Genomic DNA, 15373 nt, shown 5'->3' on the forward strand with positions numbered 1-15373 from the left:
CTAGTTATGAGTCTAGTCTCAGTGTACACACAATCTGCAAATTTGCTCTTTCATCCATTCAGCTAATATTATTTCTCATATGCAATGTACTGTACTAGGCACTGGAGAAGTCCAAAGTTTAGATGAGACAGGGTTTCTGTTCTCAAGAATTTATGGTCTAATAAGGGAATAAGTCATGCAGACAACCATAATACATTGTAAAATATTGGACACTAGATATACCTTAAAGAGGCACAGAACAAGATGAAAATCTGTTTGATTGACAGTTATTTATTCCATTAAGAATTCATATAGTCATTCTTGGTCCCAGTCCTCCTCCCTCCCTTTGAGACTTGTTGCAGTTTCCTAATTAATTGGACCTGGCCAAAGATCTTCCCAGGTGTAATTTCCAGTCAGACACCTTTAGTACTGAGTCAAGAAAAGCAAACAGGGAAGATTAATTTGGAGCCTAAGCAGTTTCTTATCCAGGAGATCACAAGAAGGAGAAGCAGAATTTCTTAGGGATGTAAAAACTCATGCTCCCTGTAGGATATATAAATTGCATTTATTCCTCCATCCTTGCAGGTTGCAAGGCTGGTTTTAGAAAGGAGAGACCAGAGACCGGCAGAGCAGTGTCCATCTGCTGATGACAGAAAGAAAGATGAATGTGTTGCTGTTTCCTTAGCAACAACCTTGCCTGACAACCCTGAGAGCTGCGCCTTGGTGACAGATGGTGAGAAGAGAGGGAATCGAGTGTTACTATTGTCATATTGTCCTCGTGTGGTGTTGAAATAGTGAACTAAAAAAAGGACATAAAAAAATGGTTTCTATAGGTGTTAGAGAGAAAACAGAATGATGCTGATAAGGAACTGAATATCTTCCCTGATGGGATAGAAGGTACGCTAATTAAGAATATTTCTGAAAAGGGTAAGATGCCAAAAATACTCACAAAGCAGGATTTTGCTTTTCAGCTTGTTTCAGAAATTGTGGTTTGACTTTGGTTAGATTTGTGTAAGAGTGTTTGAGATTAAGATTGGATTTGGAGCTCAGGGCCGCTTTTCCATCTTGAAGTACTACACAGGTGCTTTAATTGGTCAGGCCCTTCATCTCTAGTGGTGTGAACATGATGCTGCAGTTTAGGGGAACATGGTACTTAAGGAGATATACTCTATCTAAAACTAAGAACAACACACCCCTCCCACCATCAATTTTCTTAGGGGTAACAGACATATCTCCTCACTTCATTTCTTAATGCCCTTTGCTGATGAATTTGCTTTGCCCTGAGGAAACACTAAATTCCATGGCCAGCCATGATTTGATGCTAAGCTATTTTAAATCTTATTATAGTGGATTTTTTCAGCCTCAAGGCAAATTCTATTGTAAATAACGGATTTCAGAGTTGGAAGAGAGCTGATCTGACACCTTCTAGAGTAGACACATTCTTTACAGTATTCCTAGGAAGCGGTCACTCCATCTTTGCCTGGAAGACCATCAGTGATGGGAAATACTACTAACTGAGGCAGCCCATTCTTCTTCTATACCTTAAAGGGTGGTTTTGATGAGTAGTAGAAACCGTTTAGCATCTGATGACTCATATTCCAGTGAGGAGAGTCTTACCTTAGCTAGACCAGTCCATTGACAGCCAACACACAAGTCTTTTTGGTAACATCTCTCAAAGACTCCCCCAGTGCTCCTTTGATACTACCACCATTGTGGCACTGTATGCCTGTACTATGGCAGCTGTTGTTGCATTCATCCTTCATTGCCGAAGAAGACCATGCCATCAGAGAAATGATGACATGGCTTGCACTTGACTTTGTTTTGAGTGAGGGAGGGCTGTCAGGTCACCAACCTCATTTCTCCTCCATCTGAATCCAGTGACCAGATATTCATCAGGATGACTGGAGTAGCTTGTTGGTTGATCTCCTTGCCTCAATTCTATCCTTAAATTGTCAAATTTATCTTCCTTAAGAACAGGTCTGACCATGTCACTGTTCAATAAACTCAAGCAGCTCCGCATTAACTATAGGATCAAATATAAAATCTTCTGTTTGACTTTTAAAGCCTTGTGTAATCTGGGTCCTTCTTCCTTCCTAGTCTTTTTACATTTTATTCCCCTCCATGACACTGGCCTCATTGCTGTTCCTCACATGTGGCATTCTATCTTCTCCCTCAATGCATTCTTCCTGGCTGTGTCCCCTGCCTGGAATTTTCTCTCCTCTCACTTCTGCCTCCTCCTAACTTCCTTAGCTTCTTTCAGCTCTCAGTTAAAGCCTATCTTCTGCAAGAAGACTTTCTCAGTCCTCCTTAATTCTAGTGCTTTCCCTTTGGGACTACCTCCAATTTATCTTGTATATAATAATGAATTTTATATAGCACTGGCTCTGTGCCAGGCACTGTGCTAAGTGCTTTATAATCATTATCTCATTTGGTCCTCACAGCAACCCTGGGAGGTGAGTGGTATTATTATTCCCATTTTATAGATGAAGAAACTCAGGGAAAGAGAAGTTCAGTGACCTGCCCAGGGTCACACAGCTAGGAATTGTCTGAGGTTAGATTTGAACTCTGGTCTTCCTGACCCCAGGGCTGGGAATCTAGTACGATAGTGCCCTCCATGGTACCCACTATTAGCTGCTTAAAGAATATCTTGTTTGTACTTAGTTGCTTTCAATTCTCCATCATTAGACTGGGAACTCCTTGAGAAAAGGGACTTTTTTTGGGGCTTTTCTTTGTATCTCTGACTGATTGACTAGTTGGAAAGGCAATGTGTTGTAGTGGATACATTACTGGATAATGAGAGAAGACTAGGATTTCAATCCTGCCTCTTATTTGTATTAGCTGTATAACTAAGGGCAAGTCACTTAGTGACTCTGAGTTTCAGTTTCTTCATCTATAAAATGGGGACATAATACTTTGTGGTTGTTTTTTTTCCTCTCACAGGGTTATTATGAGACTCAAATGAGTTATGTAAAGCAGTCAGTCAACAAGCATTTATTAAGCACTACTACAAGTCAGGCATTAAGGATCCAAAGAAAGGTAGAAGACCATCTCTATTCTCAAGAAACTCATAGTCTAATGGAGGAATTCATCGTTGCTATTTTTGTTATTATAAATAAAATAATTAAGAAAATTTTAGTGACATTAAACTGAAACCTATCCTTCTGCAGTTTCTAGACATCATTCCTAATTCTACCATCTTGGGCAAGAAAAGACAAAGCCCAGTATCTTTCATATGCTGAATAACACCTATGATCAATGCTAATCATAGAGGAGGGGAAAAAAGTGAATTATTTTCTTTCACTGCCATATTGTTTCCAGTAAAAAGTTTATTTTTTTATTTTATTTTTCATTTTTAACACAGTTCATGCCACATAACATAATTCCAACTTTTGGTCAGGTGATATTTCTTTTTAAAACATTTACAATATACCACAAAACAGATTTTTTAAAAAAATATTAACCAACTGAGACACAAATAATAACTATGTATGCTAACTTCATAAGCCCTTGACCTGACTGTCTGCACACTATTACTAAGAATTAAAGGACCCTAACTTATTGTTGTTGGTCTAAATCCTAAGCTTAATAGCTTAATTTTAGACTTGACCTCAGATGCCCCCGTGCCAACAATCTATAACGTAATAGATCTGGCATTCAGCTTACAAATCTTTTGACTATAGGAAATTGCCACTAAGAGTAGGGACATTGCAGGGAAACAATATCTCCCCAACTTCATGTCAGTGTCAGGCAGGAGTAGATTGTCAATTTATGTTCAGCGAGGCTTAGAGTCTGCCACGTGTCAGTGGAGAAATTGAGTCAGGAGAATCCTACCTCAGCCCAGGCTGAACAGCTGCTCTCCCACCGTTCCCATGAGATCACCTTTTTCAGTTCATACTAGCGTCTCACAAACTTACTGGCAACATGGATTGGAGGCTCAGACCACTTTTGCTGCTATCTATACCTGGAGTTAGACTCAGAAGAATAGTCACTTAATAGTCCCATAGCATCTTAAAATAGCAAGTTCCAGTAACCAGGTTTCAGATATGACTATAATTTCACATTGGCTAAGGAACATCCTTTGAGGCGAGTCTTAAGTGGCTTACATGCCTTTCTATACCTGTTCTACTTCCTGATTAAATAACAATCATAAAATCAAATTTACCATTAAAACCTTAACTTTTCCATTAATGCCGAATTTTACCCAAAGTTACCTGCCTCTAGGAGACTTAAACTAAAATTCATTTCCCCAAACTAAAGATGTCTCTGATTTAGTCTCAGTAATTAATTCATTCAATTGTTTCAATACTAATTGCTTTTACATCACTTTGTAACATGTCCAATTTTTCTCCCCATCTCTCCCCTCCCCCACCCCCAATACCTTGCATTCTGATTGCTCCTTCCCTCAATGAGCCCTCCCTTCTATCACACCCCACCCTTCCCTTATTCCCATCTTCTCTCTTTTCTTGTAGGGAAAGATAAATTTCTGTATCCCATTACTTGTGTTTCTTGTTTCCCAGTTATATGCACTAATAATTCTCAAAATTCATTTCTAATACTTTGAATTCCACCTTCTTTCCCTCCCTCCCTCCCTACCCATCCCCACTGAGAAGGCAAGCAATTCAATACAGGCTATACATGTGTCATTTTGCAAAAGACTTCCATAATAATCATGCTCTGTAAAACTAATTATATTGTCCTCTATCCTACTCTATCCCCCCTTATTTTTTTTCCTTATTTGACCTTGTCCCTTTCCAAAAGTGTTTATTTCTGGTTACTCCCTTCTCCCATTTTCCCTTCCTTCTATCATTCCCCTCACCCCACTTGTTGCCTCATTCCCTACTTTCCTGTAGTATAAGAGATTTTCATACCAAATTTAGTGAGCATGCTATTCCCTCCTTAAGCCACATGTGGAGGGAGTAGCTTCACTTTTCCCCTCTCCCCATCTCCCTTTTATCCTCCATTGAACACGATTTTTCTTCATCTCTTTTATAAGTTATAGCTTGCCCCATTCCATTTCTCCCTTTCTCTTCCAAATATTTTCCTCCCTCACCCCTTAATTTTTATTTCATATCTTTTTTTGTGGATATCGTCTCTTCTGATTCAACACAGCCTGTTCTCTCTGTTTATGTGTGTGTGTGTGTGTGTGTGTGTGTATATGTGTGTATGTATGTACAATCCCTCCACCTACCCAAATACTGAGAAAAGTCACAAGAGTTATAAATATTTTCTTTCCATGTAGGAATATAAACAGTTCAGCTTTAGAAAGTCTTTTATGATTTCACTTTCCTGTTTACCTTTTCAAGCTTCTCTTGATTCTTGTGTTTGAAAGTCAGATTTTCTATACAGTTCTGGTCTTTTCAACATGAACTCTTGAAAGTCCTCTATATCATTGAATTATCATTTATTCCCTTGAAGTATTATACTCAGTTTTGCTGGATAGGTGATTCTTGGTTTTAACCCCAGTTCCTTTGACTTTTGGAATATCCTATTCCAACCCTTTTGATCCCTTAATGTTGAAGCTAGCAGATCCTGTGTTATCCTGATTGTATTTCCACAACACTCAAATTGTTTCTCTCTAGCTGCTTGTAGTATTTTCTCCTTGACCTTGGAACTCTGAAATTTGGCCACAATATTCCTAGGAGTTTCTCTTTTCGGATCTCTTTCAGGAGGTGATTGGTTCATTCTTTCAATATTTATTTTGCCCTCTGGTTCTAGAATATTAGAACAGTTTTCCTCGATAATTTCATGGAAGATAATGTCTAGGCTCTTTTTTTGTTCATGGCTTTCAGGCAGTCCCACAATTTTTAAATTGTCTCTCCTGGATCTATTTTCCAGGTCAGTTGTTTTTCCAATGAGATGTTTCACATTATCTTCTATTTTTTCAAACTTTTGGCTTTGTTTTCTAACTACTTGGTTTATCTCATAGTCATTCATTTCCCTGAATTCAATTCTTTCTTTCAGAGAAATGTTTTGTTCAGTGAGTTTTTGAACCTTCTCCATTTGGCTAATTCTGCTTTTTAATGCCTCCTTCTCCTCATTGGCTTTTTGGACCTCTTTTTCCAATTGAGTTAGCCTCTTTTTAAAGGTGTTATTTTCTTCAGCATTTTTTTGTTCTCCTTTAGCAAGCTGTTAACTCATTTTTCAAGCTCTTCTATTGCCTGAGCCCGGTTTAAGTTCACTTTGGAGGCCCTGGAGGCAGGGGTCTTAACTTCCTTAACAGTAAGCTTTGTTCTTTCTCATCTGAAAGGATGGGAGGAGACACCTGTTCACCTGTTTACCAAGAAAGTAACCTTCTATGGTCTTATTTTTTTTCCCTTTTATGGGCATTTTCCTAGCCAGTTACTTGACTTCTGAATCCTTTGTCAAGGGATTAGACTCAGCTGCTTGGTTCCCCTGGGCTCTTGTTGGGGATAGGTGGTCACTTAGGGCTGGGGTTTAGGTCAGCTGCTCCATACTGCCAGAGACTTTAAGGTGAGCTGCCTGAACAATGGATCCAGGTTGCTTTCTGGCCTCTGTAGCTGCCTTCAGTCTGCTGCTGTGGCCTCTGCCATCACCTGGGGCTATTGCTGGAGAAACCCCCATTCCCTCTTGTCCAGCTGGGAAAGCCCACTCCCACTGACCTTTAAGCTTTCTTTGTTGCTTGTGGGTTGAAGTATCTGGGACCTTCCCTGCTAGGAACTATGCCTGGAGGTCTGTTCAGGTCGTGTTCCTCCCAGTGCCACATGGCCAGGGCTGTGTTCCGCTCTCTCAGTGTCCCGTGAGATAGACCTTTCCTGTCAGCCTTCTGGGTTACCTTTGGCTGGAAACCCCTTTTGCTCTGTTGTTCTGTGGCTTCTGCTGCTCTAGACTTTGTTGAGAGTCTATTTTACAGGTATTTTATAAGCTGTGGGGGAAGTGCTAGAGTATTTGCATCTTTCTAGTCTGCCATCTTGGCTCCAGCCCCAGTAAAAATTTTTTTAAAAAAGAATGATACCTTGGCATCTCTATTAGAGAAAAGATAAAAATGACTTAAAAAACTCACTAAACATTAGAATCATTTAAAATGGTTTTATGCATTCTATGATTTGTTTTAGATTTCAGTATGCATAGATTGCAACCAGTGTATGACTTAATAGATTACTCTAAAGAGGTACTTGAGTCAGATGCACAATGGCACCAAATGTAAATTGTGGATTAAAGTGGTTGAATTAATGAGTGAAATTTAAAAAATTAGTTAATATAAAAACTAAGTCAAGATACATAAGCAAACACTCAGCAAGGATATACTAGTGAAATTCTCTGAATCACTAACTGAAATGACTGCTTTTGGAATATATAAATAATCAGATTCTAAAAACTGCCCTTCTTTCTTGAGAGTAGTTTATATAAGATTCCCACCCCACAATTGAGCCTTACTGCATTTGCCTGATCCCCATTGAAGTCTCCATAACTTAAGTTTAATGCCATGAAGCCTAATGAGCTCCTCCATATTCAAAGTGTGGGTAGAAGGAATAATGCCTAAGACACATGGTCATATAGCTATTAAATGTCAGAGTGAGGACTTGGATCCAGGGCTTCCTGGCTCTAAGTTCAGCACTTCCTACTTTCTCAAAAAGTCATCAAATGTTTCAGTGTCCTTGTCTGTAGAGCAGTACTAATAATGCCTATACACTGACTGCCTCCTCACTCTGGGTTGTCCTAAGAGGAGCATTCGGTAAACCATAAACCCCTCTAGCATATTGTGCTAAGATCATTATAGCATCATCCTAGACCTAGTGTTGGGAGGGACTATGGAATCATTCATTCCTATGCCCTCATTTATTGATGAAGAAACTGAGGTCCAGAGGGATTAAGTGATCTGCATAGTAACACAGGTGGTAAATAGCTAGCAAAGATTTGAACAGAACTCCTCTGACTTCAAACCCAGAACTCCTTCCAGCATCCATCAGCACCATTTGGTCTCTCTTTGTACTGCCTACAATCCTGCAGACAAAATGTTGGTTTCACTGCCATGCCATCTTGCTTTCTGGTCTGGTTTTGAACACATGATATCCAAAGGTAACTGTTATGTTTTAAGGTCAAGTCCACATAGCAGAACAAAGTGGGGAGTTCAGCAATTATCTAGAGACTATGGAAGGGAATTCCAATTTTTAGAAATAATCCTTTTCTAATCTGAATGTTTTGGATTGTTTAGCCCAATCATATGAATTTTTGTTTTATGAAACTTTGTAGACTCTTAGGATATGGGGGTAGGTGGGGGAAAATGTGATGTCAAAGACTGAAGTAGAATATATATGCATGAGTGAGTTTTTGCATTCAGGTATATAATTTAGAAAAAATGGAAAATTACAGAACTGAACTTGAAATTGTGAAAATTTGCTTTATATTTTTGGGGGTTTGCATCCAAAGTTTAGGGCAAAGCTCTTGGACAGTATCCATTTTGTTTCAATCACTGGGGAAATAATTTCAATTCTGAAACCCACTGATGAATTCCTTTGTTGACTTCTTATCAAACAGATAATGCATTTGAGGTCACTCTGAAGAAGAACTCCAGTGGCCTAGGATTCAGTTTCCTCCAGACAGCAAGGGAGAGCTCAGATCACCTTAGAAGTTATGTTGTGAGGATTAAGAGGCTGTTTCCAGGGCAGCCAGCTGAAGAGAATGGGGAAATTGCAGTTGGTGATATTATCCTGGCTGTGAATGGAAAACCTACACAAGGTCTCTCTTACCAGGTATTGGAGCTTATCAAATGATGCTTCTTATGGTAGAATATAATTAAGGTCAAGCTGAATTTCATCAGGCTCACTGCTCTGAAATGTTTTTTCTATCTGAAGATTACAAGTGAAGAAATCATCTTTGGCTGTAAGGATAGAACAGTTATGCAGAATAATTATCTGCATTTAATTTCCTATTTCACAGTTTTGGAAATGGGCAGCACTGGGCTAGTATTGATTATAATTAACTTAATTATCACATCCAAGACAAAATTCTGACCTACATACTAGATTTCTACCCTTTAGTGGGTGCATTTTACTTTGGAGGACACATTATATATGACTCAACTACCAAACACATTAAAATACTGTCTATTTCATCTTCAGCTTCATTGATTGGCCAATTCCAGGGAACTCTAGAATCAATTTCTTTCATTCCTGGGCAATTTAAAGGGAGGCAAATTTAAAATACTATAATGGTTAGTCTGTAGATTTCTCATTAACCTTGGAATTTAGTGGATTTTTTTTTTTTTTGGTATGCAATATAGTCATCTGGAGAATATGGGACAGGATTTGATTCAAGTGCACAAGTAGGAGGGTTGGCCTTTACATGACATTCTTTCATCTATTTACATAGAGCAACTTCCCTCAGAAGTCTTCAGTGTAGCCTATATTCAATTGTTAAAATTTATCCTAACTAATGGAAAAGAGAGAAAATGATGAAAATAAAAAGAAAAAATCCAATATACTGTCTTGGTTCAAATATAGGCCAAGTATCTAAAATGAACAGTCTTTGAAAGGAAAATGCTGAAAAATAATGCTGACTATGTATTATCTTGAAGTTTTGTCCTAAACAGGTGTTTGTGTGGGCAAATGGTGCCTCTATTCAGAACACTATTATAAGAGGAAAGTCAGGAGTGTGCTAGTGGATAGCTAATAATCAGCTTTCTAAAAAAAATAATTTTCAGCTTAGTTTGCATTATTAATATCTTCTCCATCACTTTCATAAATCTAGACAACCAACAAAATAGTAAATCAAATCCCTTAATGTTTGCTAATGTGAATGCTCATGCTGAAGAGTTGGCAGGAAGGGTAGAAGAACAGGACAGGGGCAACATGTAGCTTGACACCTTACCAGAGAAGTAGCACAGCACAGTGGAAATGATTATAAATTGGAGTCAAAATAACTCCCACTTAATAACCTGTATGCCTTTGGGCAAGTCACTTAATCTCTCCAAGCCCTGAATTCCTTGTGTGTAAAACAAAAGAGTTGACTAAGATGACCTCTTACATCTTTAGTAGCCCTGAATCTGTGGTCTAGGGATATACTAACTCACTAACTGTTGGTAATAGTCATGTTTTTGGCTTTTAGGAAGTCCTTCACCTCCTGAGAGGTGCTCCTGAGAAGGTTACATTGCGTCTTTGCAGACCCCTGAAAGGTATACTGCCTGAAATAGACCAGGATTTGCTGGTAAGATGTGATACTATTTGTTTAGATCAAATTGTTCTGATCTGGAAATTCAAATGCATGTTTTAAGTACATTTATTACTCTTAGTTATATGTGAAGGGAAAGGGTTTAGTGGCAAATTTCTTTTTTTTTCAGCCAAAGAAAAACAAAGTTTATTAAACATTCCCCATATTGGGTTGACTCTTAAGAAGCCTCACCATTTGTGATGCTTGTATTAACAAGTGGGCCAGATAGAATCTGAACAGATTGAGTCTGAACTAGATTGAATCTGAGCCCCTTCATGGAGACGAGATGGAACTTAAATACAGAAATATTGTGGGAGGGATATGGGGGTGGTGTAGTAGTCTGGGGTGATGGGAGGAAGGATTTAGGGAGGGTCTTGAGGAGGAGTACAAGGAGGATCTCAATGGGACTGAGGTGACTGATCAAAGGTGGGAAACAGCTAGAGGCAATCTAGAGGTTATCAGACTGTGGAGGGTTTGGGTGGGAAGCAGCTATGGAATTCCTGAGGTTACAGACAATGGAGGGCTAGGCCAGATTAAAAGTAACAGATTTGGGTATGAAAAGTTGGATTAAGTGGAAAGATTCAAGGAGGTTCCCCAAGTCTGTACCCCATCATTCTACCATCAAACAATTCTTTTGGGGTAAGGGGTGAAGGTCATAGCTTCTGAAACTGCTTCCTGCTGGCAAGGGGAATAGAGATGTCCTGTTCAAGGGGTACATAGCCTAAGTCTGAATACAACCTGGAAGTTGATGGCTTCGACTGTGGAAGAGACAAACCTTCCAGTCTTGGCAGGAGAAGAAGAATTTGGTCAGGGAACCAAAATGTTGAGGTTTGGGGTGCTCAGGACCCCAAAATGCTGAAATTCTGGGTCTTGCTCAAATGAATATGACCCAACCCTTCTTTCAGTCAAAGAAAAACAAAGTTTATTAAATATTCTCCATATTGTGTTGACTCTTAAGAAGCCTCTCCATTTGTGACACTTGTATTAACAAGTGAGCCAGATAGAATCTGAGCTAGATTGAGTCTGAGCTAGATTGAATCTGAGCCTCAAATTTCATATCAGTATATTAGTCAACTTCCCCCACCCCCATTATAAATGTAAAGGGTCTGTTAATAAGACACTGTTGTATTTTTGTCTTTCCATTCAGGTTCTCCTTCTGTTACTTCCATTTCATTATGCCATTCTCCTTTTGTAGCTATTTCAATGCCTGAGTCATCTAGTACCAGACTCTGCAGTGTGATCTCAACTTATACTTACCTTTTATTGGTAGCTATATAATCTAAGCATGAGTAGAAGGAAGAAATTTTTTAAAAGTAGGAAGCAAAAGTCATGGAAGAGATGGTTCACCCACTAAAATAAGTACATATTTCTATTGAGAGATTAAAATGGAAAAAAATTTCTTAGCCTTTGTATAGGAGGAAGCATATCATCACCAAAAGCAGTCATCACTTATGTATCACTCATTCAATAACTAGTTATTTAGAACCTTTTATGTGTCAGGTACTGTGCTAAGCAAAGGGGAGACAAAGAAAGGTGAAAAACAATTGTTATCATCAAAGCACTTATAGTCTAATGGTATGATGCTGTGCTAGAAAAAAGTCATAGACCATATCTTTTCTTTCAGGAACTTCTAGTTTATGAGATAATTATCTAAATGATTTAGAGAAAACTATAATAGAGTAGAATAAAGATATATAATCCTTCAGATGTTCCAGATATGGGAGATATGAAGGAAGGAAGGAAAGAAGGAAGAGAGGAAGGGAGGAAGGAGGGAGATAGGGAGAAAAGAAGAAAAAAATAGAGGGAAGTTAGGAAGAAAGAAAGGAGTAAGGGAGGGAAGAAGGAAGGAGTGAGGGAGGCAAGGAAGAAGGAAAAAAGAACGAAGGGAGGCAGTGGAGAAAAGGAGAAATAAAGGGGACAGAGAAAAGCAAAGAAGGAATGACAGAAGGAAGAAGAAGGGAGAAAGAAAGGAGGGAGGAAGAGAAGGGAGGAAAAAAGCAATTATTAAATGCTTACAGTGTGCCAAAATGAGACAGTTCCTGTTTTCTAGGAGTTCATGTTCTAATTGGGAGACAATAGCTGCAGGAGGGGTAGAATGACTTAGTGCTTCTTTGAGTGTAGTGAAAGGGTAGATGTAGGCTTAGAGTACATCAGCAGATCTGATGAACAATGCCCAAGGATCTGAAGGACAGCATAATGGTAGAGCAGATAGTCAGGCCCAGTTGTCTATAGGACATAATAACAAAGCCTATAATAATACTTGGTGGTCCTCCATCTTACTTGAAGGATTATAGTTCGTGCTTCTTTGAAAATCAGTTTTCACCTACCATTATTCATTTGCATTTGAGTTGATGGCAATACATTCAGGGCACATCAGGGAAGAGATGAAGGGGACTGGAAAGATGGGGAGACTGAATAGAAATTACCAATGAGTTCCAGGAGCCTCAAGTGGTAAAAATTGTGAAGAGGAAAAGAGAAGCCAAAAATAAAACCCCAGGAGACATGATGAATAGAACGATGGGACAGAAAAAGACGAAGAGAGGTTAGAGAATTGAGAAGTCCAGAGAAGGAAAAGTGGCTCTGTTTTATTTAGACTCTTAAAAAAGAGTAATCTGAGATGGTAAAGAATTTGTATCAAGAAACATTTCTTAGAAATTTGCTTAGAGAAAGAGAGAGGTTCAGATTTTAATTCCTTTTAACATTCCTAACAGACACCGACAACCTCTCCAGACAAAGAATTTACCAGGGCTGAATGCCTTACTCCAGAACACAGGAGCAACTTGAATCCAGGTAATAGTGAGGACAGTTCCTCACTGGAATCAGAGGAAGATGTGAGTTCTAAGACAGTATCTTTCCATAAGACCATTGACAAGGAAGAGTGGGGCTCTGAGGAAGGTGAAGAGAGACCTTGGGTTACACTATTATCTCATCCAGACGTTTCCCATGATTGTTCATGGAGTCATCACCAAGAAACTGCTGTACCAGAATTGGTTTCCCCTTTAGAAGATTTAAGGCAAAACTGCTACTCAGTTTGTGATATAAAGACACCAGAAAGGTAAGAATGAATAGACAGGTACTTTGGGTAGTGGATAAATTTCATTACTGGAACTAATAATGAACATTAATTCCATGTGTGACTTACCACTCAGGGTTTCAGTCTCTTCATCTGGAGAATAAAGGGGGCTAGTACTAAATTGTTCCCAAGGTCTTTTTCAACACTAACCTTTCATTATATTGTAATATGTAAAGCACTGCTGGATTGTAAGGTGTATAAGAATAGACATTGGGTTTTATTTATGAAATAGCTACAAAATGTTTAATGCTCTGCTAGACGCTGAAGGGAATGCAGGGAAGTACAAAAAATAAGCCCTGTCCTCAAGAGGTTTAGAGTCTACATGAGGTGAAAAGACTAAAGGAGATAAAAATATCAGTATTCTATTATGTGGTTGAGCTTCACAGTTGACAAAAAGGTATGTTTTCTATCATCACATAGTTTCTTCCATTTGCTATTCTGCTATCTTCCATGCCTAGAATGCTTATCTAGAATGCTGGAATTTTTATCTCCATCTACTGGCTTGTTTTAAGTCCCAGATAAAATCCCACCATCTGCAAGAAACCTTTCCTGAACACTCTTGATGCTAGTGTCTCCCCTCTGTTGATTATCTCCAAATTATCCTGTAATATCTTATCCATATGTAGTTGTTTGTGTATTGTTTCTTCCCTTAGACTATAAATTCTTTGAGAGCAGGGACTGTCTTTTGACTTTCTTTGTATCCCTAGAACTTAGCATAGTGCCTGATGTTGGAAGGCTAAGCACATGGCACAGAGGTCTGATGTTGTATTGAGCACATGATAGGTACTTAATAAAAGCTTGTTCGCTTGACTGAATTAGTAATGACATTCACAGTCAAATGAAATTCTAAGAAGTTGGTATTCTTAGCATGTTTGAGGGGTTTTTCTTTGTTTTCCCAATCTTTCAAAAATTTAGTTATTTTATTTTTAATTTATGAAATAAAACAAGCATTTCCATAATAGTTAAATAATAAAAAGACGATTGCCCATGAAACTATAGGTTTGTTATATACAACTTGTTATTCCTTTTAAATATATGTTTATCATGAAATTTTTTTCTTTTTTCTCCCTTCCCCACCTCAGAGATGGCTATCATTAGATACAAATATGTGTGTATGTGTATATATACAGATATATATATATATAATACATAAATATACATATGTATATATATATGTAAAATCATTCTGTGCATACTTCTATTTATCAGTTCTTTCTCTGGATGAAAATAGCATTTTCCTTCATGACTTTTGTAGTAAATTATAAATAGTCAAAATGACTTATTCACTCAAAGTTGTTCTTAAAATAATATTCCTGGGCCAGCTAGGTGGTGCAGTGGATAGAGCACTAGTGCAGGAGTCAGGAGGACCTGAGTTCAAATCTCACCTCAGACACTTGACAATCACTGGCTGTGTGACCTTGGACAAGTCACTTAACCCCAATTGCCTCATTCTGGGTCATCTCCAGTCATCCTGATGAATATCTGGTCACTGGATCCAGATGGCTCTGGAGGAGAAGTGAGGCTGGTGACCTGCACAGCCCTCCCTCACTCAAAAGAAAGTCAAGTGCAAGTCATGTCATTATTTCTCTGATGGCATGGTCTTCTTTGGCAATGCACGAACACATACATACATAAAATAATATTCCTATTAGCGTATGCAACATTTTCTTGGCTCTGCTCATTTTGCTCTTCATTATTTTGTGCAACTCTATGTTTTCTAAAATGAACGAGCTCATCATTTCTTATGGCGCAGTATTCAATTAATACGATAGTCATTTCTGGTCTGCAATTTTAAGTCAGAGTACTTATCCTTAAAACCACAACAAAGCATTTGTTTGTCTCAACTTTATCATTTAACTTTTAAAATATGTGCTTATTCACAAATACTGAGGGTTTCTAGTTTTCTGGATTTTTGTCACTGTTGTTCAGGATGTGTCATTTCCTTTGTGATGCATCCCAGCAACTGGTTTGTAACTTTTCATCTTTGAGAATTACCTAGAGGAGGTTATAAGAGATTACTTGTGACTTGACCAGAGTCACATTCCAGTAGATCTCAGAAGTAACATTTGAACTCAGGTCTTCCTGACTCCAAGGGCAGGTCTTTCTATCCATTATGGTACACTACCTCTCTTCTAAGCTTGCCTTAGTGGAAAT

General features: G+C 38.4%; 1 protein-coding gene across 7 annotated transcripts in view; it reads left to right on the top strand.

Annotated features, from left to right (window-relative positions):
* FRMPD2 (FERM and PDZ domain containing 2) overlaps positions 1–15373 on the top strand; it is a 306604-nt gene that overhangs the window by 121469 nt on the left and 169762 nt on the right. For all 7 annotated transcript variants that reach the window (XR_011971421.1, XR_011971422.1, XM_072627697.1 and 4 more), the window contains exons 25-28: positions 565–712; positions 8476–8690; positions 10045–10143; positions 12858–13201. Coding sequence is in view for 5 of the 7 variants with exons in the window: in XM_072627697.1 (XP_072483798.1) it covers positions 565–712; positions 8476–8690; positions 10045–10143; positions 12858–13201 (806 nt within the window). In the remaining 2 variants the exon portion in view is untranslated. The remainder of the gene's footprint in view (positions 1–564; positions 713–8475; positions 8691–10044; positions 10144–12857; positions 13202–15373) is intronic.

The sequence above is a fragment of the Notamacropus eugenii genome, chromosome 1 (assembly GCF_028372415.1).
Source record: "Notamacropus eugenii isolate mMacEug1 chromosome 1, mMacEug1.pri_v2, whole genome shotgun sequence".
NCBI classification, from domain to species: Eukaryota; Metazoa; Chordata; class Mammalia; order Diprotodontia; family Macropodidae; genus Notamacropus; species Notamacropus eugenii.